The sequence below is a fragment of the Lissotriton vulgaris genome, chromosome 3_1 (assembly GCF_964263255.1).
Source record: "Lissotriton vulgaris chromosome 3_1, aLisVul1.2, whole genome shotgun sequence".
Classification (NCBI taxonomy): domain Eukaryota; kingdom Metazoa; phylum Chordata; class Amphibia; order Caudata; family Salamandridae; genus Lissotriton; species Lissotriton vulgaris.
In genome coordinates, this window is record NC_141689.1 from 944,396,366 (window position 1) to 944,423,053 (window position 26,688).

The 26,688-nt window shown below is 46.8% G+C and overlaps 1 protein-coding gene across 1 annotated transcript in view; it reads left to right on the plus strand.

Annotated features, from left to right (window-relative positions):
- Positions 1 to 26,688, plus strand: part of GOLM1 (golgi membrane protein 1) — a 213,575-nt gene that overhangs the window by 91,706 nt on the left and 95,181 nt on the right. The window contains exon 6 of the mRNA XM_086963599.1: positions 20,533 to 20,832. Within this exon, the coding sequence (XP_086819725.1) occupies positions 20,533 to 20,832 (300 nt within the window). The remainder of the gene's footprint in view (positions 1 to 20,532; positions 20,833 to 26,688) is intronic.

Below are 26,688 nucleotides of genomic sequence, written 5' to 3' on the forward strand. Positions count from 1 at the left end.
AAGCCGACTGGACTACAGAAACACCCTTTATGCCGGAACCACAGCCAAACTACAGAAAAAACTCCAACACATCCAAAACGCATCAGCCAGACTCATACTAGACATCCCCTGCCAAGCTCACATTTCTGGTCACCTGAAAGACCTCCACTGGCTCCCCGTTAACAAGAGAAGAACGTTCCGTCTCCTCACCCACGCACACAAAGCCCTCTACGACCTAGGACCCGAATGCCTCAACACGCGCCTGTCCTTTTACACCCCCACCCGCCAACTACGATCGTCCAATCAAGCCCTCGCCGCAATTCCACGCATCCATAGATCCACCATGGGGGAAGATCCTTCTCCTACTTAGCGGCCAAAACCTGGAATTCTCTCCCCACCCACCTCCGCCTTACACAGAACCACCTCTCCTTCAGAAAACAACTAAAACTTGGATATTTTCGATAAGTAAAGTACCCCCCTCCCTCAAGCGCCTTGAGACCCTCTGGGTGAGTAGTGCGCTATACAAATGCTAAACTTGAACTTGTCTTCCATGCTATCAAAAAGAAATTGAAAGACACGTCTTCAAAAAAAAAATTCAAAACAAAATTTTCACTTTGTATCTCCAGTGCAGGCTGAAAACGTGTAACGAGCATTCAAATGAGAAACATATGGGTTTCAGAAACAAACGTCTATAAGACTATCACAATGGAGATTTACATTTTTATAAAAAAAAATGTATAGAAGCAAGAAAAATTATAACACACAATGTTCAATTTCAAATCGCATATTTGGCAAATAAAATCGACAGGAAATGTTTTTATTTGTTTTCTTGCTACCAGAACTCCCACTAATTCTACCAAAACATGAGAACAGCACAGTTATCTGTCTGCAAACACATGAAATACACAAATGCTTATCTCAGAATGCTTTTCAATCATTAAATGTTAAAGTCAAACCTGATAACTCCCTTAGGTCCATTGCAATTATCGGCTGATGACATATGGAGAGCAGTCAGTGGATCTGGTATTTCGAGTGCTTGACTACCATCTGGTATAGTGCATGGGCAGGAATAAACAGCTTGTGGCGACCACTACGACCCATGGTTGAGATATCTGTATAATGAGATAGAACAGAGGACAAAATAAGTTTAAGGTTATTAAAAAACTTGGAGAGCGTGCTAAAATACAACATTGGCTAATTGATTACATGTGCAGTGCATTGGGAGGAAGTAGCTCGAGGCGCACTACTTTCAAAAATTAAAGGCGGCAGGATTAAATGATTTGTCCAGAAACATCACCTACCAAGGCAAGATATTGGAGGTATAAGAGCTGGAAACAGTACTAAAATAGAGCATTGCTGAAAACATTACTTTTGCATTGCATAGGGCATGTGACGCACTACTTACACGAGAAAAACTACATCGTATTAAGTTGAACAGCACGTAGCACACTGTTGCGGGAACGGCCACGTGGCGCTTGGTAAATTAAAGAAACGTGGCAGGATTAAGTGATTTGCACAGAACAAAGGATAGCAACTCAAGTTTAACGTTGTTAAAAAAACATGAAGAGCGTGCTAAAATACAACATTGGCCAATCAATTACATGTGAACTGCATGGGGAGGAAGCAGCACGTGGCGCACTACTTACAAAATTGAAGGCGTCGGGATTAAGTGATTTGCACAGAAACAAAAGTTACAAAGTCAACTTCAACGATATCAAAAAGTAGGAAAGCGTGCTTAAAAACAACATTGTCAAATCAAACAAAAATTTGTATTTACGCAGTATTTAAAGATCATTCAGATGAATTAATTTAATTATTATTAAAAAAAAGTGCTCACCTACGAAGAAGTGGATACGAACACTATCAATGGCTGTGACTGCGGAATAGGAAAAGTTTGAGAAGGTTTGCAGGTTATAAATGCTTTGCAGAAGGATGATTGGTTGAGCATGATGTCACTGGGTGTGAGGGCTGTGATTGGGCATGTTGTAATTGAGCGTTTTGTATTTGTATTTGTATTTGTTTTTATATCGCGCATAGCTCACCCATTAGGTCTCATAGCGCTGACAGATAGATAAAACAGAACCAGTATGTATAGGAGGTGGATGACTAAGGTTTGAAGAGCAGAGGTTTTAGATTCTTACGGAAGATAATCAGATCGGGTTCTGCTCTCAGATCTAGGGGAAGTGAGTTCCAGAATGAAGGACCAATTTTTGAGAAGCATCTGTCCCCGTTCCTCACAGTGCGGACTCTGGGCGTCTTTAGTAGTAGTTGGTTAGAGGAGCGAAGATTTCTCGTTGGGCTATGTCGGTGCAGTTTGTCTCTGATATATGCTGGTCCTTGTCCGTTTAAAGATTTGTGGACTAGGCAGCAGACCTTGAACTTTATGCGTCTATTAACTGGTAACCAGTGTAGTTGATTCAGGCAGGGGGCAGACGGGGTTCTTGGTGGAAGGTCCAGTGCAAGTCTGGCCGCACTGTTCTGAATGGTCTGTAGTTTAGCTATATTAGAAGCATTTATGTCTGCAAACAATGCATTGCCATAATCCAACCGGCTAGTTATTAAGCCTTGGATCAGTGGTCTTCTGCTGGTTAAAGGAAGCCATTTGAATATTTTTCTAAGGCTTCTCATAAGGCCTACACAGGTGTGTACCACTTTATTAATGTGTGGTTGCATTGTGAGTTGATCATCCATTATGATTCCTAGGTTTCGGACTGTACCTTTAGGGGAGGGGCATTGACCAAGTTCAGAGGGCCACCAGTCTTGTTCCCATAATTGGTGTGCCTTTCCGAACAGCATTATTTCGAACTTTTCTGCATTAAGCATCAGATAATTCTCAGTCATCCATTTTTTGATGGCCACCATGCAGGATCGAAATCTGATTTTGGTGTCTCCTGAGTCGGGGCCCATGGTGACCAGGATCTGTGTGTCGTCAGCGTATGAGACTGTTTGGAAGCCATGATCCCTGATTATTTTGGCTAGGGGGGACATATAAACGTTGAATAACGTTGGGCTCAGAATTGAGCCCTGGGGGACGCCGATGTTGTTATCAGTGGTATCAGACAGGAAGGGACCGGTTTTAACTCTAGATTTCCTGTCTGCCAGGTAGCTTTGTAGCCAGCCCAGCGCCTTTCCCCCGACACCTACCCCCACCAGTCGCTCTATTAGTACTGTGTGGGAGATGGTGTCGAACGCTGCAGAGAGGTCCAACAGAATCAGGATTGCTGATTTCTTTGAATCAATGGCAAGGCGGATGTTATCTACTATTTCTAGTAGAGCTGTTTCCGTACTATGGTGGGCTCTGAAGCCTGATTGGGTGGCGTCCAGTATCTTGTTGTCTTCTAGGTGTTTCATTAGTTGGGAGTTTATAGTTGCCTCCATCATTTTGCCAAACAGGGGAAGGAGGGCATGCCCAAACAAAATGAAATACGTTAGGGGTACACGGCCAGGCGGTGGGACGTATTGCGCGCATACGTAATATTAACACGCAGGCGCTACCACAAAAGTGCATGCGCATAGTGAAGGCAACTCCTAGGTGGTACATACACAGATGGAGTTCGCATGTCGATAGAACACCAGGTCCCGCAGGAGGTGGGGAGCCGGCGGGACAGTGGGGGAATCGAAGACCCTCGCACGGTCCCAAGCGGGGACGGTTATAATACATTTTAAAAAAAGGCCGTCCCTGGGGAATGGGGTCACCGGGGCCTTGAAATGGCTTCAATAGGGGGGCTATTCAGCCCTCCTCCATAAAATAATATGTAATTAGCCATGCACCGGCGGGTGGGGATCTCGGTACCCGGAATTGACCACGGGAGGTGGGCCACGCGGCCCCTTCGCATAAAAAAAAATTGAATACGAATACTCCGCTTATTATCATCGTGCCATAAGCGCAGCCTTCGGATCACGCACTGAATGCTAATTGGCTGTCAAGTGCTTGTCAACATTCGAAACTTGAAACAGTTGTCAACCATTTTATGCCGTGGTAGAAGGGAGCATGAAGAAGCGTGTGAAATGTGAGTTTAAAATGTGAAAAGGGGGAGGGTAGACACACCCTGACCCTCAAGGTCTGCTCAGGTGGTTCCACAAGGACCCCCAGAGCCCCAATGTATTATTATTATTTTTTTGTAAAATCGCGGGGTGCCCGTATGATCCGCGCATTCTAGCGATATTAAAAAAAAAAGAGAGAGAGATACTTAGGCTTCTGCGCGTCTTTGGTAATTTGCATTCTTTCAACTGTTTAGAGGTGATGCAGTAGTGCTGGATCCAGGATCCACCCCTGAGTAAGAAAAAGTAATAGTAACACTATTTACCTGCTAATTGAATTTCCTTTCATAGGCTGACATTGACTGGTTTCAGTTGCAAATTCTTCTAAGTGTGCAGTTTTCGAACGTTATAATATTCACCTTTAGTCATCCGAACAACAAATTCCGATTTATTCATTTGTTATCAGGAGAGAACCCAGTGCTGCATCTTTTAGCCCTGCACTGACCCTGAAAAGTAGTTCCAAGCATATTTACAAGTAACTTGTATTTCCTTCCATAGGAATCCCATTGCTATAAAAGAAAAATTAATGAATTTAGATTTGCGGGTCAGGCTCTAGGGGATGGGGTCCAGGGCCCCAAAAAAATCAACAGGGGGGCTACACAATGTAATGTAATTTCAAAAATAAAATATCTAAAAATGAATAGTTTTAAAAAAATGTAGTAAATCCGTATCAAAAGATGATAAATATAAGAATAAATATATTAAAAAAATTGTCCTCTACGGGGCGTGGCTGCTGACTAGGGGAGCTCCATGGGAAGAGTAGCTTCCCCCGTTAATCCGATCACTAATCTGCACATAAATTATACCTTGCAGGCGATTAAAAACAAGCAGAATCTGCGGTCATCCCAGCAACCTCCTGCCTAAGCGTGTGTGCCTATCAGAACGCCGGGGAGGTACTGCGACGAGGCGCGGCCTATTTCTGGGGCTGAAGCCGGGGACTGTCCTGCAGTCTGGCCCCGGGGGAGGACTATGGGCGGCTGGGTCATCTACCGCGTGGTGCTGGCAGAGAGAAATTGGGGCTGACAGGCGCCGTCTGGTGCGGACTGTGAAGCGATCTCCTCCCTGGGCATGTGTATCCACTGAAACGCCTGGGAGGTAATGAAACCCGGCGCAGCTTTTTACTGGAGCTGAAGCCGGGGACTGTCTTGCAGTCGGGCCCCGGCGAGGACGATCGGCAGCTGGTTCCTCTGCCGCGTGGAGCTGACAGAGAGAAATGGGGATGGGAGGCAGAAACAGCGGGAAACAGCGGCAGAAACCAGGAGGCATAGTGACGCCCGCGACGCAGGCCCGCACGAGATCACTGACTCGCCTGCTCCGAGGTGCCGGGGAGGAGGAACGGTAGGGCTGCAAGCGGCTGGTGAGGCCTGTAGGGAGTCGTGCCCAGCAAGAGGTGAGAAGGGCCCGGCTCCAGGTGCGGACTGCCAGTGGGGGGGCGAAGACTGCGGGAAGGACTGCCACATTAACAAGCACCCGCCTGGGGCGTTGTGAGACCGGTAAAGCCCAGCGGGACTCGGACCTCCGATAATTACGGGCCCCACACGCAATTGCCACCCCAAGAGATATTGATGTGTGCCTTAGTCAGGGAAACGGCCTTGAAGTTTTGAAAGAGCTGCTCATCTGAGGACTGCACCCTCTTTGCACTGCCCGGCGCTGGGGGCAGCGTGCCCGGGGATACCTTCTGCAGTCGCGCCCAGGGCCCGCGGCTGATTTAACCCACAAATACAGACCTCTCCAGGATCCGGGTATAGTCCCACTATAGCCACCAAATGAAGGCGGCGGAAATCTGACCCTGCGAGGTGACCCTCCGGTGCTGGTGTGTCCTTTGAGTGCGTACTGTCGACCCTAGTCCCCCCCAGCTTCCTGCGGAGAAAACGGGCTGGCCGCGCGTGGAGGTTCTCCCACGGCTGGCCGCGCGTGGAGGTTCTCCCACGGCTGGCCGCGCGTGGAGGTTCTCCCACGGCTGGCCGCGCGTGGAGGTTCTCCCACGGCTGGCCGCGCGTGGAGGTTCTCCCACGGCTGGCCGCGCGTGGAGGTTCTCCCACGGCTGGCCGCGCGTGGAGGTTCTCCCACGGCTGGCCGCGCGTGGAGGTTCTCCCACGGCTGGCCGCGCGTGGAGGTTCTCCCACGGCTGGCCGCGCGTGGAGGTTCTCCCACGGCTGGCCGCGGCGATGATTACCGATCAGCGCAAAGCTCACCGGACAGAAATGGGGGGGGAAGGGGCCCAGGCACGACCACCCAGGGCAAGCTGGACAAGTTTGCCTTTGCAAGAGACTTTCCGGTGCTAATGCAAAGCAAAGATGAGCAGGATAAGGCCCCGGAAGGAGAGTGGGCGAGTAAAGTGATGTTAGAAGACATTATGGCAGCCCTCACTAGTGTGCAGTCAACGGTGGGCACCATTGCTACGGATGTATCTTTTTTACGGGCTGATTTCCTGAAAATGACAGAGAGGGTCACAGAGGTGGAATCAGTGACGAAAACTCTGTCCAGAGTTACTGCCACATTGATTAAAAAAGTTGGACACCTGGAGGCGGAAAACAAACAACTGGCGGCGAAGCTAGATGACCAGGAGGGGCGCTCTCGCCGCAATAATGTCTGCCTTACGGGCATTCCGGAGAGTGAAGGGGGACCGGCCACGGACCTGTACGTTGAAGAACTTCTAAAGACTAGACTGCAGCCGAGGGGACTCACCACCTTTTTCTCAGTGGAAAGAGCGCATAGAGTGCCAGGAGGTAAGCCTAAGCCTGGGGCGCCTCCCAGACCTGTCCTGGCCCGAATTTAAAATTTCCGCGACAGGGGTGCGATACTTCAACTGCGCGAGTGGCCCCACCGATTCGCATTCACAACTCTATGATATCCTTCTTCCCAGACTACGCGGCGGCATTTTCCAAACGCCGCAGGAGCTTCTTTGACGTTAAGAAAGAACTGAGTCACAGAGAACTGGCTTACTCCATGCTGTTTCCTGCAAAGTTAAGAGTGGTGGTGGACAGGAAAACCTGGTTCTTCAACATGCCTGAGGAAGCCCTGGACTGGTGGCGACAGGTGGGGGTTCCGGACGCCCGGGGAGGCCCCAGCAACAGTGGAAGACTGAGGAAGACCCTGAAGAACATGGACAGGAGCAGATAGAAAGCAACGAAAATAGGTCGGATGTTGAAGAGTAACTTTGGGGACATGGCACAAACTGACCTTGCGGCCCCTGCAGTGGCTGATCAGGATCTGCCGACAACGGAACATGGGGTGCGCCGCCGTTGAGTTACTGAGTAATGTGATAACCTTCCAAAGATGGAGGGCAGACCCAGGACCATTGGGGATATGGCTGGCCAGACTACTGCGGCGAGACTTAATTGTACATTTAACATCAAAGAGGGGGTGCACTAAGGCATCCCATGGAATCCTCACCCCCGAAACGCAAGTACTGTTATGGGAGGGGATATTGAGCACTCTGCACTGTTAGGGTGGCGGGTAGTTTTGAATCTGCCTGGCAGGGAGGGGGGTGGAGGGTAGGGGTATGTTGCTTTGGTTTTGTTGTTTCTAGTTAAAATGCACCACACAGGCACACGTACATGACACCTTTCTAGACCTGAGTCGGCGAAGGTGACGTTCATCGGAATCCGCCACGTCAGTTAGGTACACTCACAATGATGGCAACGTGAAACTCAGTCCTCTGAGCGAGAGCAGTCCCCAAATACAAGGATCACTTCCCTAACGTTGGCTACATGGAATGGACGCGGTCTCAGGGACAAAATGAAAAGGGGTCTGGTACTACAATGCCTTTAAAGAAGCTCCCCAGCAGTAGTCCTATTGCAGGAGACGCACCTTACTGGTGCCTCCTGTAAGGCATTGGACAGATGGGTATTTAAAATGGTGGTCCACTCAGAGTTCTCATCAGGTTCTAGAGGGGTGGGTATACTGGTTCGGTAGCAAACACCACTCATTATATATAAGACAAAGACGGACACATGTGTCCGCTTTGCGGCAGTTATTGGGCAGTGGGAAGGGCACCCCATCAATATAGCGACTGTTTATGTGCCTCCTGCCTTGCATGCAGTTACCCTCCATGCCCTCAGTGAGTTCCTCCTCGATCTCCCAGAGGGGGAATTGCTTATCGGAGGGGACTTCAATGCGACGATAGATGGGGTTCTGGATAGGCACCCGTGAGGGTACGGACACTTGGGGCATCACATCTGGGGGGCTTTCTGGGTGCACTGCGGCTTTCGGACGTATGGCAGTATTGCCATCCCACTGAGCGCCAATTCACATTTTATTCGGGGGTGCACAACAGTTTATCTAGAATTTACTATTTGATTGCATCTCCAGACAGTCTGAAACACGTGTGTTCACAATAAGAGGACAAAGTTCCTATACCAGGGTACAAAAGTTACCCACGTATCTGAGTGCAAATAGTCACCCATGCATTAAAAACAGGGAAGAATGGGGGAAAGTAATCCTAGGTAAAAAGTACCCTAATGGGAGAAGGAAAGACATTATACATCCTCTGCTGCCCTCACACACCCCGGAGGATGTCATGCTTCATCATCGGGCAATTTTGCTCCTCGTAGGGCCGGAGCTGCAATTCCCTACGGGTCCCCGAAGGGTCACTTTGTCGGAGATCTTTTAGAGGATTAGCCGGATGTTGCATGCGGGTGTGTGGGGAAGGGTAAGGGAGGGTAAATCAATTACGTGCGAACATGATAGTGTAATAAAATCAAGGGTATGGAAGCAGCAACAAGATTGTCTAGGTAACCCTTGGCAGTTAAAAGTACTGCTTAAAAATGACTGACCCCACAAGTCCCACTATGCCTGGGTGTCACTAGTCGAGGTCAACATGTTTCGCGCCTCTATCGCCCGTAGGTCATTGGCGCTTCGTCAGGACCAAAAACAAAATGAAGTGCACATGAATAAAATACATAAAAGTTAAAATGAGAACCCTCTTATCTCATCCAGGGCGGATCAGGGAACCTGTGTTCCTGCTATGTGGTTGTAGCTGTTACATAGAAGCTGCTCCTGGATGATACCTAGAAAAAGCAAAGTAAGCCGCATGTGAGTGTCAGTGACAACTTGATGCATCACAAAGTGTCACTTATGTGTACACAGCGCTTCAAATAGAAAGATTACGCGGGCACACAAGACTAGTCCACAGTAGATCGGGGGCTGCTAGTTCAGGGAGCCCTTTGGCTCAAATAACGCATTTAATGGTGTTAAAAGGCAACTAACCTTAGCTGTATAAGGTTGCTTAAATATATAACAATTATGGGGCAGTAATCTGCCAATGTTGAAAATTGGTGCAAAGTACCAAACCGTGAGGTGGGTAGTTCACATCACAGTGCTTACCAAATATTAACTGAAGCGCTCCTCCAGTGGTCAAGGGGATGGACGCCCGTGAAAAGTCGGGCTGTGTAAGCAATAGACACAAACCAGGTGCATAAGCACAACGGAAAAAGTGCCGGTGAAGTAAGATAGAATTGTTTGAAATGGCACTTACTAAGTAATGCAGGTGTAGCCTCTAGTACACCTACCCCTGTCCAAACGCTCGCCGTGAATGAAATAAGGCGGCGAAATGCAGAGTTTTAAATAAATGGATCGGGTGGGAGTTGGAAAAGAGGAGAGGCGGTAACTCATTACGGTGAAGCCTCACAAGGAAGTGTTAGACTGCGCATGTGCGAAGTAACGAAGCAGCTGCGCATGCGTGTTAGCTGCGCACACTGTTCCCTCGCTTCTGTGCACTGGCTTCATAGTCAAGAAGAATAACAAAGCCGGTTAAGAGTGACAGTTCACATAAATCTACAAAATTAATCCAGTTTAAGTTACTCCTCACTAGTTCAGGCCTTCCCATATGAGACAGGTCTGAAACACGTGGACAGGATTGAGATCAGACCTAGAGGCATCTCTGATCACTCACCGATAATACTAACATACACATATCACCAGAGGGGGCGACATCGTATATTCCCAGGCTACCTGAAGGTTCCCAAGTTTAGGAAAGCCATAGTCTCAACAACACAACACTACTTCCAAGAAAATGTGTCGTCGGTACACTCTCAGACGACCTTGTGGGAGTCCTATCAGGCCACTCTAAGGGGGCAGGCCATTGCATCTATTACAGGTCATAGACAGAGGCCCAACACTCATGTAGCCCGACACGGGACACGGCCCAATGCTTACGCCTCAAACAACAATTGCATAGGGACTACCTCAGGGAAAGGACCAAATTAAAACTGACAGCCACACGACATAAGATATATGAGACTGGCGATAAAGCTGGGAAGCTCTTGGCATGGCTGGACAAAAAAGGAAGACAAAAAGTGGATAGTGCAATTACTGACTGGCGATACTGCAGTAACAACTGACCCGCGCGAGATAGTACATATGTTAGCACGACACTTCCAACAAGTCTACACATCTCTGTCAGAAATGATTGTAGAAGAAGCTCTGTCCTATATAGAAGACATTGCAATGCCTAAACTTACACCGGAGGCGGCCCTTGAACTAGAGGCGGACAACACGGCCGACGAGCTGCAGGTGGCGATTGGCTCGTTACAATCTGGAAAGGCGGTATGGCCTAACGGTATCCCCGTAGAACTTTATAAAAAGACTGCAGGTATAGTGGCCCCATATATGCTGGATATGTTTCCCGATTGTCTACAGACTGGCGAGCTCCCTTTGACCAACGTCTGGCCACGGTGGTGACAATCCCGCCGGAGGAGTGCACCTCATATCGCCCCATATCCTTAATAAACGCCGAGGCCAAAATTCTAGCGAAGCTTCTTGCGATTAGATTGACCTCACACCTCACTACCCTGATTCACCCAGATCAGTCTGGGTTCATGCCCAGTAGAATTACTGCATTAAATTTGAGGCGTTTGCATGGAGTATTGGCCCACAAACCCAAGAACCGGCTGTTCTCCTGTCACTGGATGCTCATATGGCGTTCGATATGGTGGAATGGCCCAAAATTCTGCGCTTGGGTGCGTCTCCTGTACACAAAACCAATGGCGCACGTGACGGCTAATGGTCATATCTCCCATGACTTCCCATTGACCCGGGGCACGCGTTGGGGCTGCCCGCTGTTGTTGCTGCTTTTCGCTCTGGTGTTGGAACCGCTGACGGCATGGATCAGATGGGAACCAATAATCCGAGGTCTTAGATGGACAGACAGCTGGGAAGACCGTATCTCACTATATGCGGATGACTTTTTACTCTACCTGACCTTCCCCAAGCGATCCATTCTGGTGCTCCTGAACGTATGTGAACTTTATGGGCGAGCTTCAGGGTATACAATAAACTGGTCAAAATCGATACTATTTGTGCTTCATGGTCCACAGCTCCCAAAGAACTGCCCGCTGCAGATCTCTGGCGAGGCCTTTAAATATCTAGGTATTTATATCACACCGGACCCAGGCGAGTTTATGAAAAGGAATCAAACACCCCCCCTGGAAAGCCTAAAAAGAGACTCGACTCACTGGGGAACCCTTCCGTTGACGTTGTTGGGTAAGGCAGCGCTCTTTAAAATGATGGCGCTGCCTCGTTTCCTCTATGTGCTGGAAAATACGCCGTACCCAGTGCCAGCGGACTATTTTTTAAAAATAGCGGCTCAGGTTTCCGGGCTGTTATGGGGGAACAGACCTGCACGCATAGCTCAGCATAAATTGACTAGAGGGTGGTATGATGGTGACATTGCGCTCCCCGAAATACAGCTATATTATTGGGCGGCCCAATTGAAGGTGGTCAACCAGTGGATACACGCCCCACAGACATATCCGGCTTTCAAGGCAGGTAAGAGCAGACTTTGGGTTGAGGGCATGATGTCAGCGCTCTATAACAAGAAGCGTGCGCCGGCAGTGGTTGGTCCCACGGGACAGACGGTCCACATATGGCATGAAGCACACGCTAAGTTGGGCTGTAAAGGAATAATAACCCAACTTACCACTCTGTGGGACACAAAATGCCTGGGCGGCCTTCGAAACTATAAAGGATTCGATAAATGGGATGATATCGGTATACCCACTGTGGGTGAAATGTGGTATAAAGGGGAGGTAAAGAAATTTGAGCGTCTCCAGACGCAGTATGAGCTAGCACCTACTGAACTTTTTTAATTTATGCAGATAAAGCATGCGCTGCAGGCGGTCTTACCGCCCAACTCTGAGGTTCCAGAGGCAACACCCCTGGAAAGACAGACTACTGACAGAACATATGCAGAAGCGGGCGACTTCCCTCACCTACCGCAAATTAGTAAATAATTTGCCTGACCCAAATGTGTCACTTGGAGAAAAGTGGTCTCAGGACGTGGGGGTCTTCGAGGACTCTGAATGGCAGGAGGCGACGGCCTCCCCGCGGGAGGTGGGCATACCCTCAAGAGTCAAGCTAGTGCAGCAAAAAAATGTACATAGAACTTACTATACGAGACACACCCTACATAAAATAGGAACAGCCCCACACCCGTACTGTTTGAGACAATGTGGGGAGGAGGGAACGTTTTTTCATACAGTGTGGGAATGTCCGAGGATCGCTGAATATTGGGCAAAGATCATGAGGACTATATCACAGACTATGGAAATTTCAATGACGCCTGAGCCTAGACGATACTTAATGAATGTGTGGGAACCGAACGATCTAACTCGCCCGTCGCAAACGTGGGCCACACTGGGAATAATGAAAGCAAAGCGCAATATAGCACAAAAGTGGGGTGCGGGAGAGTCGCCAACACTCACAGCATAGTGTGGGGATCTAGACACAGCCATGGTGGCCGAGAAAGCAGCATTCATTAATCGAGGATGTCCTCCGAAGTAGAGCAAGGTAAGGGGACATGGAACAAATTCAGGGGATACATTTGTGAGTTGCCAAAGACACAGGACAGTGAGTCGGAAGAGGACAAGGTTGGGGAGTGGGAAGTTCATGAGGGGAACACTGCACTCAACTGTTATGTATGTACCACTGTTGCGCACTTTGTCATATTGCCGATAATGTCAGAATTGATTGTCTGTATGTACTACTCGACCAATTTGTGCCTTGATTAATATTACAATAAAAAGAGTTTTAAAAAAAAATTGTCATTTACAAAACATATAAAATTCACTGAAAAAATCATAGGTTTCAGACATGTTATAGTTAGGAATTAGCATTTAAAAAACCTTTGAAATTCACTGAAAAACCATAGGTTTCAGACATGTTATAGTTAGGAATTAGCATTTAAAAAACCTCAGAAATTAACTGAAAAAACTACAGGTTTCAGGGGTGTTATAGTTAGTTGGACATTTCACTCTTACAAAACCATTGAAATTCCCCCGTTATAGTTAGTTGTACTAACTATAACTCATGCAATCCACTGATCTCACATATTACATCATTCATGACATGGTCAGTGACATCACTGATGACATCATCTGTGTGACAAGCTGATACACCTCATCATACAGTAGCATAACCTTTCAACGCTCATTATAAAATATGAAATACTATATTTGAACCATTGACACACGAGTACAAGTTTCTAAAAACCCACTCAGTGATTAGTAGATGTCCATACATCTAAACACTTACTTATAGATTCACTCATACATGCTAACAAAGATCAATAGAACACTATGAAATATACTTATACACCTGCATCAACATTACACACCAGCACATATCCTATTCACTTATGCAGACATCCTAAAAAACTTATGCAAATAATTGATCATACTTATATTTACTAAGCTACACACTTACACGAACAGCACTTTATTCATTCATATAGATAGTAACTCATACTTAATGTGTTATAAAATCACTATTACAAGTAAACAGTTATCCATATCTCACTCATACAATCACGGAGTCTTATGTATACTTATTTATATACAGCAATTGTCACATACACTGCCTTTTATATTTTTAGTTTGCTGGACATCTATAATTGAGAAATATATTTACTCATCACCACACCGATAGAGATTCACTCACCCAAACAACTGTTTCCACATACAGTCTTAACCTCATATACCTACTAAATCAACTATTTACACATCTTTCGACAGTCACACACGTCCCACCCAACCACACACACACATTCATTCACTATCCCGTACAAATACTCACTTAACTAATGAATAACTAATGTGGACTTTCACATACCTAGTAACCAACTTGTGTAGTAGTTTACACAACAAGAGATTGAGTGATACATGTATTTACAAAGTGTAATCACTATCCCATATATTTAGTCAGACACTTTAAATTTGTCACTTAGACACTCAATCACATTGCTACTAAATCCTCCATTGAGACACGTATACATCCACTCAGTGTTCAAGGCAGATTCCTATATATATATATATATATATATTTTGTTGTAGATGAAGTGATCAAGGCGGAGGCTTCCGCCGAAACGCGTCTGTAAGCAGCTTTTGGAAAATAAATGTAACTTGAGTCGAACTCACGGTGTCAGTGCCATCCTTGATGTTAAGGAACGCGGCTTAAAATATGCGGCCGACCCGGCCGAGGGTGCACCGCCGCGAACTGTTTGGCGGTTCCGCTGCTGGTCCTTGGATCGGCGCTTTGGAACATTCTGGCGTTATTTTGAAAGGAGGAGTTACAGGAAAGGCTCACTTTGATTGTTGTTTTATTTTCCTTAAGGTTTGCCATCCAGCCAACTGGGGTATTATTTGGAACAGACTACCAGTCCCACAATTCAATGCTGATACTCACCTGAGATTGGATGTGATGATTAAAGAAGGGGACAAAAGACTGGTGTCTGCATGTTTGGCGAGCATTTTGGAGCAGAAAAGCCTTTGATAAAGGGAGGATTCCTGAAACGCGTCAGGCTCTGCTGATGCAAGTGGCGCCTTGGTTCTCCCCCAGAACTTGAACGCGCTGTCTGTGAGTGCGCCCTGCACCTTGGGTAAACTGTGAACCTTAAAATATGCGGCCGACCCGGCCGAGGGTGCACCGCCGCAAACTGTTTGGCGGTTCCGCTGCTGGTCCTTGGATCGGCGCTTTGGAACATTCTGGCGTTATTTTGAAAGGAGGAGTTACAGGAAAGGCTCACTTAGATTGTTGTTTTATTTTCCTTAAGGTTTGCCATCCAGCCCACTGGGGTATTATTTGGAACAGACTACCAGTCCCACAATTCAATGCTGATACTCACCTGAGATTGGATGTGATGATTAAAGAAAGGGACAAAAGACTGGTGTCTGCATGTTTGGCGAGCATTTTGGAGCAGAAAAGCCTTTGATAAAGGGAGGATTCCTGAAACGCGTCAGGCTCTGCTGATGCAAGTGGCGCCTTGGTTCTCCCCCAGAACTTGAACGCGCTGTCTGTGAGTGCGCCCTGCACCTTGGGTAATCTGTGAACCTTAAAATATATATATATATATATATAACTTATTTAAAATACTTATTTAAATATCGAAGCAAACCACATTCACTTGATGTCATCAGTGATGTCACTGACCATGTCATGAATGATGTAATATGTGCCATCATCAGCAGGGGTTTGCGGGCGTGCGAGTTATAGTTAGTACAAATAACTTGAACGGGGGAATTTCAATGGTTTTGTAAGAGTGAAATGTCCAACTAACTCTAACACCCCTCAAACCTGTCGTTTTTTTTCCAGTTAATTATATATATATATATATATATATATATATATATATATATATATATATATATATATATATAATAATTAACTGAAAAAAAACACAGTTAAGTATGTGTATGTATATATATATGTGGAAGAAAGAGTTGCCCCATGGTGGGAATGCACTTACGGGTAGGAATTAATGCCACTGCAAGGGAGCGAGCCGCGAACAAAGTCCTTTTCCTGCCAGACGCGTTTCGGGCCAACGCCATCTTCAGTGGCAGACCATGTGATAAGACGGCAAGCGGCAAACACCAGTAAATACCCACAGTAATTATACGCAGGTGTAGCACCTGAAGCAATGCTTTCTGGGACTGGTAGTTTATAAGTAGAACCCAAGTGGGTCGCCGCCGCCATTCACATGTAAAAAAGTATTAAAAGGATTGCCAATGTCCCCGCAAGCACCCCGCAAGTAAAAGGCACCTCCCGTACCACAAAACGCTGCCCAAATGAGGCAGCTGTGGACCCGCAGTTTTTCGCTGTAGTGCAAACCCGCGATCGGGCTGGCCGCTAACAAATGGAAGAAAGAGTTGCCCCATGGTGGGAATGCACTTACGGGTAGGAATTAATGCCACCGCAAGGGAGCGAGCCGCCAACAAAGTCCTTTTCCTGCCAGACGCGTTTCGGGCCAACGCCCTCTTCAGTGGCAGACCATGTGATAAGACGGCAAGCGGCAAACACCAGTAAATACCCACAGTAATTATACGCAGGTGTAGCACCTGAAGCAATGCTTTCTGGGACTGGTAGTTTATAAGTAGAACCCAAGTGGGTCGCCGCAGCCATTCACATGTAAAAAAGTATTAAAAGGATTGCCAATGTCCCCGCAAGCACCCCGCAAGTAAAAGGCACCTCCCGTACCACAAAACGCTGCCCAAATGAGGCAGCTGTGGACCCGCAGTTTTTCGCGGTAGTGCAAACCCGCGACCGGGCTGGCCGCTAACAAATGGAAGAAAGAGTTGCCCCATGGTGGGAATGCACTTACGGGTAGGAATTAATGCCACCGCAAGGGAGCGAGCCGCGAACAAAGTCCTTTTCCTGCCAGACGCGTTTCGGGCCAACGCCCTCTTCAGTGGCAGACCATGTGATAAGACGGCAAGCGGCAAACACCAGTAAATACCCACAGTAATTATACGCAGGTGTAGCACCTGAAGCAATGCTTTCTGGGACTGGTAGTTTATAAGTAGAACCCAAGTGGGTCGCCGCCGCCATTCACATGTAAAAAAGTATTAAAAGGATTGCCAATGTCCCCGCAAGCACCCCGCAAGTAAAAGGCACCTCCTGTACCACAAAACGCTGCCCAAATGAGGCAGCTGTGGACCCGCAGTTTTTCGCGGTAGTGCAAACCCGCGACCGGGCTGGCCGCTAACAAATGGAAGAAAGAGTTGCCCCATGGTGGGAATGCACTTACGGGTAGGAATTAATGCCACCGCAAGGGAGCGAGCCGCGAACAAAGTCCTTTTCCTGCCAGACGCGTTTCGGGCCAACGCCCTCTTCAGTGGCAGACCATGTGATAAGACGGCAAGCGGCAAACACCAGTAAATACCCACAGTAATTATACGCAGGTGTAGCACCTGAAGCAATGCTTTCTGGGACTGGTAGTTTATAAGTAGAACCCAAGTGGGTCGCCGCCGCCATTCACATGTAAAAAAGTATTAAAAGGATTGCCAATGTCCCCGCAAGCACCCCGCAAGTAAAAGGCACCTCCTGTACCACAAAACGCTGCCCAAATGAGGCAGCTGTGGACCCGCAGTTTTTCGCGGTAGTGCAAACCCGCGACCGGGCTGGCCGCTAACAAATGGAAGAAAGAGTTGCCCCATGGTGGGAATGCACTTACGGGTAGGAATTAATGCCACCGCAAGGGAGCGAGCCGCGAACAAAGTCCTCTTCCTGCCAGACGCGTTTCGGGCCAACGCCCTCTTCAGTGGCAGACCATGTGATAAGACGGCAAGCGGCAAACACCAGTAAATACCCACAGTAATTATACGCAGGTGTAGCACCTGAAGCAATGCTTTCTGGGACTGGTAGTTTATAAGTAGAACCCAAGTGGGTCGCCGCCGCCATTCACATGTAAAAAAGTATTAAAAGGAATATATATATACTAGCAGCCCGTCCCGACCTTGTCCGGGAGCAACAGGCTTCCCCGCCCGCCCCGACATTGTCCAGCAGCCCGGTCCCCCGCCTGCCACGACATGGGTCCCCTTACCTCAGCCGCCACTCCTCCCGCCTGTCCGCTGCTGATATACTGCTTTAAATATGTCTGTTCTTCTTTGCAAAGGTGTACAGCTGACCAATCCGTTCTACAGAGTGTACATTGGCTGGGAAAGCTTACATCATAGCTAATCTTTTTGGCCTAGAGGTGTGTTAATGATTGCTGTTTCAGCATAAAAACACGGGATCATTCTCTTTTCTCCTGCAGCCCGGGCCCCCGCCCAGCCCGTCCCCCGCCTGCCCCAACATGGGTCCCCTTACCTCAGCCGCCGCTCCTCCCGCCTTTCCGCTGCTCGCACCGCCGCTGGCCTGTCCGCTGCTCCTCATGTCACCGCTCCTCCCCCGCGCCATGTCCGCCGCTCCCTTACCTCAGCCGCCGCTCCTCCAGCCTGTCCGAGGCTCTCACCGCCACTGGCAGTCCGCTGCTTCTCACGTCACCGCTCCTCCCCAGCGCCATGTCCACCGCTCCTCGTCGCGCTCCTGGACGCCGCTCCTCCCCGCTCTCCTGACGTGAGCACGCACGTCGCGGCCGGCGCTACTTTGGAGGAACTACTTTTTTTTTTTTACTGTCAATTTTTTAAATAACGTTTTTTTTTTTTATTTATATAGCCTATAACCATCTACACACCCTGACGATTCCAACGGTGTATCGGGTGTGTGGATTGGCACTGTGGTTCCCGAGTTTACCCGCCTCAAAGGCTGAAAGTTCTTCCTTTATTATAGTAGTATAGATATTATACTACTATTATAAAGGAAGAACTTTGAGGCTTTGAGGCGAGTAAACTCGGGAACCACAGCGTCAATCCACACACCCGATACATCGTTGGAATCCTCAGGGTATGCAGATGGACATAGGCTATATAAATTTAAAATATACTTTATATTTAAAAAATTTACATTTAAAAATAAGTAGTCCCCTCGGCCGCGACCTGCATGCTGACGTCGTCCAGGAGCGCGAGGAGGAGCGGTGGACATGGCGCGGGGAGGAGCACTGACGTGCGGCACACAGGCGGTGAGCAGCAGCAGAGCGGTGAGGAGCACTGAACTGAGGAGCGGCGGCTGAGCAGCGGACATGGTGCGGGGGAGGAGCACTGACGAGCGGCACACAGGCGGTGAGCAGCAGCGGAGCGGCGAGGAGCACTGAACTGAGGAGCGGCGGCTGAGGTAAGGCTCCGGGGGACAATGTCGGGGCAGGCGGGGGACCCTCTGGCATAATTGTGCTCAAGCTCCTGACTCCCGCCGGCCGCTCCATACTCTGTGAACTCCTACTCTTATCCCTGCAACCTCTGCTCATCCTCGCCTCCCTGCAAACAGAGTGCCAGAGCCCCACTTACCCAGAAAGCTCCCCAGTGCCTCAGGCGCTGCTGCTGGCCACCACTGCAACACTGGGCCTCTGGCATAATTGTGTGAGGTAAGCCTCCGGAGGACAATGTCAGGGCAGGCGGAGGTCGGGGCAGCTGGGGGACGGGGCGGACGGGGGCCCGGGCTGCTGGCCAATGTCGGGGCAGGTGGGGGTCGGGGAAGCCTGATTGCTCCCGGACAAGGTCGGGACGGGCTGCTAGTATATATATATTGTATCTCCTGCCACTGCCTGAATGTCAATTTCTAAAGAATAGGTACATGACAATGCATTAAGCTTGCAGTTGTTCCTGGTGCTTGTGTTTCCAAGGGCGGAAGCACTACATGTTACAAGGATTCCCTAAACGCCCTTGAGTCACATAGGGCCTCAGAAAACTGCCTGCCTTTGGTGAACGCAAAACAGAAGAATAGCATTATTTTCATTTTTAGGTATCGCGTAATATTAGGTCATAATATAAGACTGGGTGTATAACTAAGGGATCTTGGCATTTTTAATTCATCCAAAATCCCTTCAACAAATGTGCTGCAGGCAAAACTGAAAATAATTTCTAAAAAGCGAGACACTGACACAAGGAGAGCAATAACACTTCAAGTGTAAAGGGGAAGATTCACTGCATTAGTAGCTGAAAAATGTACTGATTGTTCAGGCCTCTACAGCCATGTCTAAAATGTCTAAAATCTAAATCTTTTTTCTTTATGATCAATTTGCCCTCCACATGGCTTCTTAAATGCTGAACAGATGGGGTCCATATGCATTTGACAAAATGAATGCACAGTAATGTGTTAGTTCTTCTTAATTACAGTGCTTTTGATTTTGTGTGGTGATTGGATTTATCCGTTTACCTTCTAGTTTTACATAAGGTAAGCAGTGAAATACTTATTGAATTGATCCAACGCGTCACATACCAAGTTGGACAGAAATGACACGTTTAAGAAGTTCACTTAAAAGCATTCTTAAAAAGTGTGTCTGACCAACCAGCCCTGAGTGAAGGGGCAAAGCTTCTCCTGTGGTGTACAGTCAGTATTTATGAATGCAAATTAGTTCAATGAAGTACGACTGGTTATGGAATGTAAGTCATTCTAGCTTGACAGCAAGTGGACTCTTTTATTAACATGGACAACTTTTAGCATTGAAGGCCGCTGTAGGTTGGCTTCTCACAAAAGAATGTTGCTCAGTTAGCTCGATTTAAAGTGTGTAAATTTGGGTTTGTATTGTCCTGTGCACAATGATTTTTTTTATTTTTTTACCATGGCTTGTATGATGTATTTGGCGTAAGTAGAGACCTATTACAGTGTCTAAAATATATTGTTATTTTGGATGGTGTTTTTCAGGTGACCAGAAGAATTCTCGTTCTGTGGGTGATTTAAACTTAGGCAGTTTAGTGAACAATGGGACGCCTGAAGAACAAGCTCCCCCTCAACAGCCATCCAAGCCTTCAAAGGATAACAACCCTGTGCAAGCTCAGCCGGGGAATGATCTGGGACCTTATGAGGAAGAGGATAAACTAGAAGCAGTAGAGGACGAGGAACCAGCAAACCAAAACTCCAGAAAAGAAATTAACAATGAGGAAGTTGAACGAGAGCAACTCCTCAATTTGGATGACCAGGAGGAGAAAGAAATGGGACAGGATGGTACGTATCCAAGCACTGATGTCGAAGGGGGTGCGGAATGTCAGACATGTTGTGTAAATGATGCTGTATATTTTCTCACTGATCCAGGCTGCTCTTTTTCAAAAAAATGTTTTATCTAAACATGGAATGTTCTGATTGCACCCTCCTTTTTTCACGGAGTACTATTTTCCATATCCTTTTTCGTTCCCTTAAAGACCCTATCCAGGATAATTCTGAAGCAAAAACACAGAAGAAAATGAAAAGGGTAAACAAGTCACACCGTTGCTCATCATAATACTCTACCACCTTTCTTAAGGTTGATTGTGAGGAATGGATTATCCAATAACAAAACATAACTAGTAAAAAAAAAAAATTAACTAGTACCAGTCACTGTATGCTTGACTTAGGTTTCAATTAAGCCTGAGCGGTGAGCTCCGCTTGCAGAGTTTGCGGAGTTTCCTGTACTCCGCATTACGCGGAGCTCGCGGAGTTGCGGAAAACTCCGCTCCGCAGAGTGGAGTTTTCCTCGTTCGCGATCGTCAACATCAAGTTGGCGAGCGCAAGCGTGAAAAAGCAACCTCCCGGCGAGATTTCTAAATGCGGGGTGGTCAGGTTTGTCATTGCATTGAGAAACTGCTCGTTTGCATTGAGGAAGCTTCGCTCAAGTAAAAATCTACTCCAGGGGCAAAGAAGGGATCGCTTGCGCTGTGCAAGGTACCGTTCGTAATGATTGCACAGTGCGGACAAGCATCCGCACTGTGCAATTGCTGCGAACAACATTTTTCTATGGAACTTTGCCACTTGCTGAGCTCCGCGTAGCGCAACTCTGCGAACTCCACCCAGGGTAAGTTTCAATAAAATGTGTATAGGAACATACAACATTCGGCTCAATTTAAAAGCAAAAAACTTCCAATTCGTGAAGTTCAAAATTGTGCTCCATAGATTGCTTTCAAAGTGTACACTTTTAGGGGCCATGGATATAGTTTCAGGGTCAGCCACTTCATGGATCCAAAACAACGTCCAGCACAACCATCTCCTACGTTTTTGTTGGCCAATACTGTAATCCCCAGTAGAAATAACTTGCTGCTAACAAGGCGTGCTGCTTTGTCAAAAGGGCAGGCCTTAAGTGCCCGTTTTTCAAAACTCCAGTTTAGCCACAATATCCAATAATATATATTTTCTCTAGAATTAAAAATAATTATTCTAGGCTCCTGTTAGATATGGTATAGCATGGACCCAGCATGAGTGGTCATTTTAACAGCTCTAATCTTTTTTTTATTTTTTATTTCTGTTTATTGTTTTCGGGTTACAGATTACAACACTATCTTTGTATATCCACATTGAGTACAGTTCGGGTTCACCACCACAGTATATACAGCTCAAAATCTTACTGATAGATTATAACTTCGGTACAGCATTACAGTATTTAAAGTATTTCTCATGGGGCGCCTGGGCTATCCATTTCTACATACAGGTACAATTTTTCTATCTCATGTCTTCCCCAGCTACATACTTCCAACACTAAATATACATACATGCTTGGCAGAGCCTGTTCAGCCCTGCATCGAGTATCTATTTTAGGCACACATAATTTATCCAGTATTGGGGTATCTTTCATAGATTCACATGTCTGAATCATTCCCCGTCGCCGAGGCGGGAGTCCCACGGTAAATAAAAAAGCAGTGCCAAAGGTAAATAACAGTAGTAGGCGCAAAAGAAAAGGCCTGAGGCCTAGATCTTAGTAGCGTATCTACATCATTATGCTAAAAGAACCAAAAATTTGGTCACAACCAATCAGCTATCAGCACCCTCTAGAACCCTCTCTGCAGAGCCAGTTCTCCTCCGATTTTCACATCACGACGTGTGTGAAGGGAGTCTCCCTGAGCTCTGCTCAGTTTCTTCAGCTTTTACTTCTTTTTGGATCATCCAAGATCATACTTCATTTCTCTGAACCTATTAAGGCAGTAATATGACAGATTCGCAGAAACAAGGTAATAGACTACGAAATAGGTCTAACCTTTTCCTCAATAACTCTAACGTTCTGAGAGATGCGGCTATTATTGGTACTACAGAGACTTTAATCTGCCACTTCTGATGAGGACAACGAGGATTCCTTCACCTCATAGGAGAGGTCAAAGGGAGAAGTCGTGCCAGGAGCCTCCAGAGGGCGCGCATAAAAGCCATGAAGACTCATCTTGAGTCTTTATAAGGCACTTCTCACGGAGAGGCAATTGGAAACAACTTCCTCAGAGGCTGATCATACAACTCCCTTTTCAACCCTGACACTACATCAGGGAAATCCTCTTAACCTGACATTAGGAGTCTATAGCAAAACTCCATGTCTACTATTACTGCCTCACCAATATGGACCTAGTCTACGATGGTCTCATCTATGACGGTTGTCGACGACTGCCTCATCTACGGCGGTCGTCGTCGACGGCCTCATCTACGATGATCGTCTATGACAGCCTTGCCTAGGATGGTCTCATCTACAATGGCATTGCCTAGGATGGTCTCATCTACAATGGCATTGACTAGGACAGCCTCCGCTCGAAGACAACCTCATCTACGACGGTCGTCTATGACAGCCTTATCAATGAAGCCTCATCTACGTATGGCCTCATCTAGGAATGGCCTCAACTACAAATGGCTCCATCTATGAATGGCCTCATCCACAGATGGCCATCATACGATTGCCTCATCTATGATTGCCTCCTCTACGGATGACATCACCTATGTTAAACTCATCTATGATGGTGTTGTCTGTCGTCTATGACAGCCCCATCATCTATGTATGGCCTCATCCACCAATGGCCCCATCCACCAATGGCCCCATCCACCAATGGCCCCATCCACCAATGGCCCCATCCACCAATGGCCTCATCCACCAATGGCCTCATCCACCAATGGCCTCATCTATGATTGCCTCATCTACAGATGCCTTCACCTTTGATTGCCTCATCTAAGATGGCATTGTCAATGACTGTCGTCTATGACAGCCTCATCTATGATGGTTGGTCATGACGGTTATCTATGACAACATTCTCCTCTGCAATAACCTCGCCTACATAACCATGTCTACGACAGCAAAGTCTGATGAGATTGTCTACGATGGCCTCATCTATGACCGCATCCTGTAAATTTTTTAATGCAGCAGCCACCAGCTAGATTTCAACTGCCAGTTAGTCGAACAGACAGAATATTTCCTTCATGATTTCAAGGAAGAATCCAGGAAGATCACGAGAGTAGTACCTATAATAGACTAAGTCTATTCCAGCAGTGCTTCCGCGCATAGAAAAGAAATGTGCACCTGCTAACAGCCCATCCTGTCTGATAGGCCACCGTTCGGCCAGATTCAGTAATTTCACAGGCCGCCCAACAACAATCTAAAATCCCGCTACGCCTATCACCACACCGCCTGACAAGGAAGGACGTCGTCTGGACCTTACAGGCAAACAATTCTTTACTTTGACAGCGGCCTCTGTTAGAGCTGCCAATCCTCTAACCATAATCAGCTGTTATGACAGTCAAATGTGGTCAGACATGGCGAGTCTCATTGACCTCATTCCTGAGGACCAAGGACAGGAAGCAAGAAAGATTCTGTTGGAAGGAGAACGTGGTGCCTTGGACATCGTGAACACCAACCTCCGTCAGCTAGCAGGGGCTGCAGTGCTTAGACGCCAGGGATGGCTTAAATCCACTACTTTCAGACCTGAGAAGCAAACAAAGATTCTAGGTATGGCATATGATGGAGAGTTTTTGGTTTGGTAAACATTTTGATGAAGCCCTCTTAGCTATTAAAACTGACACGGATACTGCACGATCATTAAGCACCCTTCAATACGGGCGCAGATCTTTCAGAGGAGCGAGAGGATGTTGTTTTTCATCAATAGGAGGATACCAAAACAAACCGAATAAGCAGTATCAATCCCAGTACAGCCTTACAGCCAGACATCATACCATCTATAGTCTTCAGACCAATGGGTTCTAGACCTAGTAATCAATGGCCACTCCCTGGAATTCATCAAACAGACACCTACTACTCCACCTAGGGGTCCCCCTCGTCTTCACAAGATTTGAGTTGTTTAAATGAAGGATATTTTATGGCTTCTCTGGATAGGGAAGATGCGTATTTCCACATACCTATCCACCCCAAACAGCACAAATATCTTCGCTGGCGCCCATTATAAGTTCATAGTGCTCCCGTTTGGGCTGAAATCGGCACCAAGAACCTTCACGAAGTACTTGGCACCAGTGGCAGCAGCATTGAGATCTTGAGGAATACAAGTATTTCAGTTTCAGTTTTTAAAGTCTTTATTTCGAATTTTTCTTCATAAAAGACAACAGATAAAATATATACAAAAATACACCGTAGTAAGTACAAGTCTTTAAAAAATACAATCCATCCAAACATTTCTCACTAAAAAATTCAATTAAATAACATCAAAGACATTTTTAAAAGACTATAAGGGTTTACAATTCATTACATTATACAACTACAGTAAGTGTGTTCCTACAGTTATCTCATTTGTCACCTAGTAGGTGTCTGGCTCTGATGGTCTAAGCCCATCCGAGGAATTTCGCCATACCTATGGACAACTACTCTGCTGTATTAGATTTTAATATTAACAAAGCTTCTTCATACACCCGTGTATTAATCCTTCTGCAGATGGGTTTAAGCCATTTCCGTCGTGGTGCGCAGTAAGCTGGACATACAAAAAGAAAATGGCCAATAGTTTCCTTTTGCTCTCTACACCAGGGACAGTGCATAGACGATTGGTTAAGCCATTTGTGTGTAAACTCCCTTATTGGCAGCGTGCCAACTCTAAATTGGTGGTAGAGTTTCCTGTCTGCACTTTTGGTAATAATGTCCCAATAAGTCTCAGTATGGGGAACCACTTTGTAGAGCAGAAAAAGACCTGTCAGGTTGGAAGTCTGTGAAAGCAAAACCAGATCTTCTTTTACAGTAGCCCAAAACAATAGTTTAAATTCCTTTTTCGACGGGAATACCTGATTCTGATCTGACCACTGCATATGAAGACCCATTCTGAGGAGTGTGGCCTTCACGGTTTTAAACCAAGATAGGTTACCTGACCCTAATATCGATCTCACATCCAGAATCTCATTAGCAAACATAGATAGTTCCGGAGTGGACCAGATACGTCTCCACAAGGCTACCATCCTATATTGCGCCTGATTTTTAATAGATTGACAGCCCATGTCTAACATAAGGGGGAGTGATGGTGTTGATAGTGGGAGACCTACCAGACTACGGAAAAACTTTTCTGTATTTTATCTAAAGGGGCGAGGTCTACACTACCCTATAAATCCGAACCATAGAGGATGGCTGAGCTAATTTTTGCATTATAGATCTTTAGCGCTGGCAGAACTCTTTTCGTCTGGGAGCAACGCTGTTCTTTAACAAGGCATCCCGATAAACAAGTATTTCCTTATCTAGACGATTGGCTGCTCAAAGGTCCTTCAGAACACGAAACCAAGATTGCCACAGTAGAATGTACCCATTGCTTCTCTTCTCTGGGGCTGATTCTCAACGAAAGCAAATCAGTTACGTCCTCTCCAAGTAATGTCTTTTCTCGGAGCAAGGTTAGACATGGTCCAGCGCAACGCATTCTTGTCACACGACCGCCAGCTGCATCTTCAAAAATTGGCAAGGTTAATTTCAAAAAGGTCAGTTTCAGTTCGAATGTTTGCTTCGCTCCTGATGATGTGCTCTTCAGAGATACATCTCATACCCTTGGCATGGCTCAAAATGAGACCTCTTCAGGAGGAACTGCAACTTCAATGGCCACAAACCATGGGTTCGTTCGACGATAAAATCAAGGTCACGCCATGCATGATAAATTCTCTACATTGGTG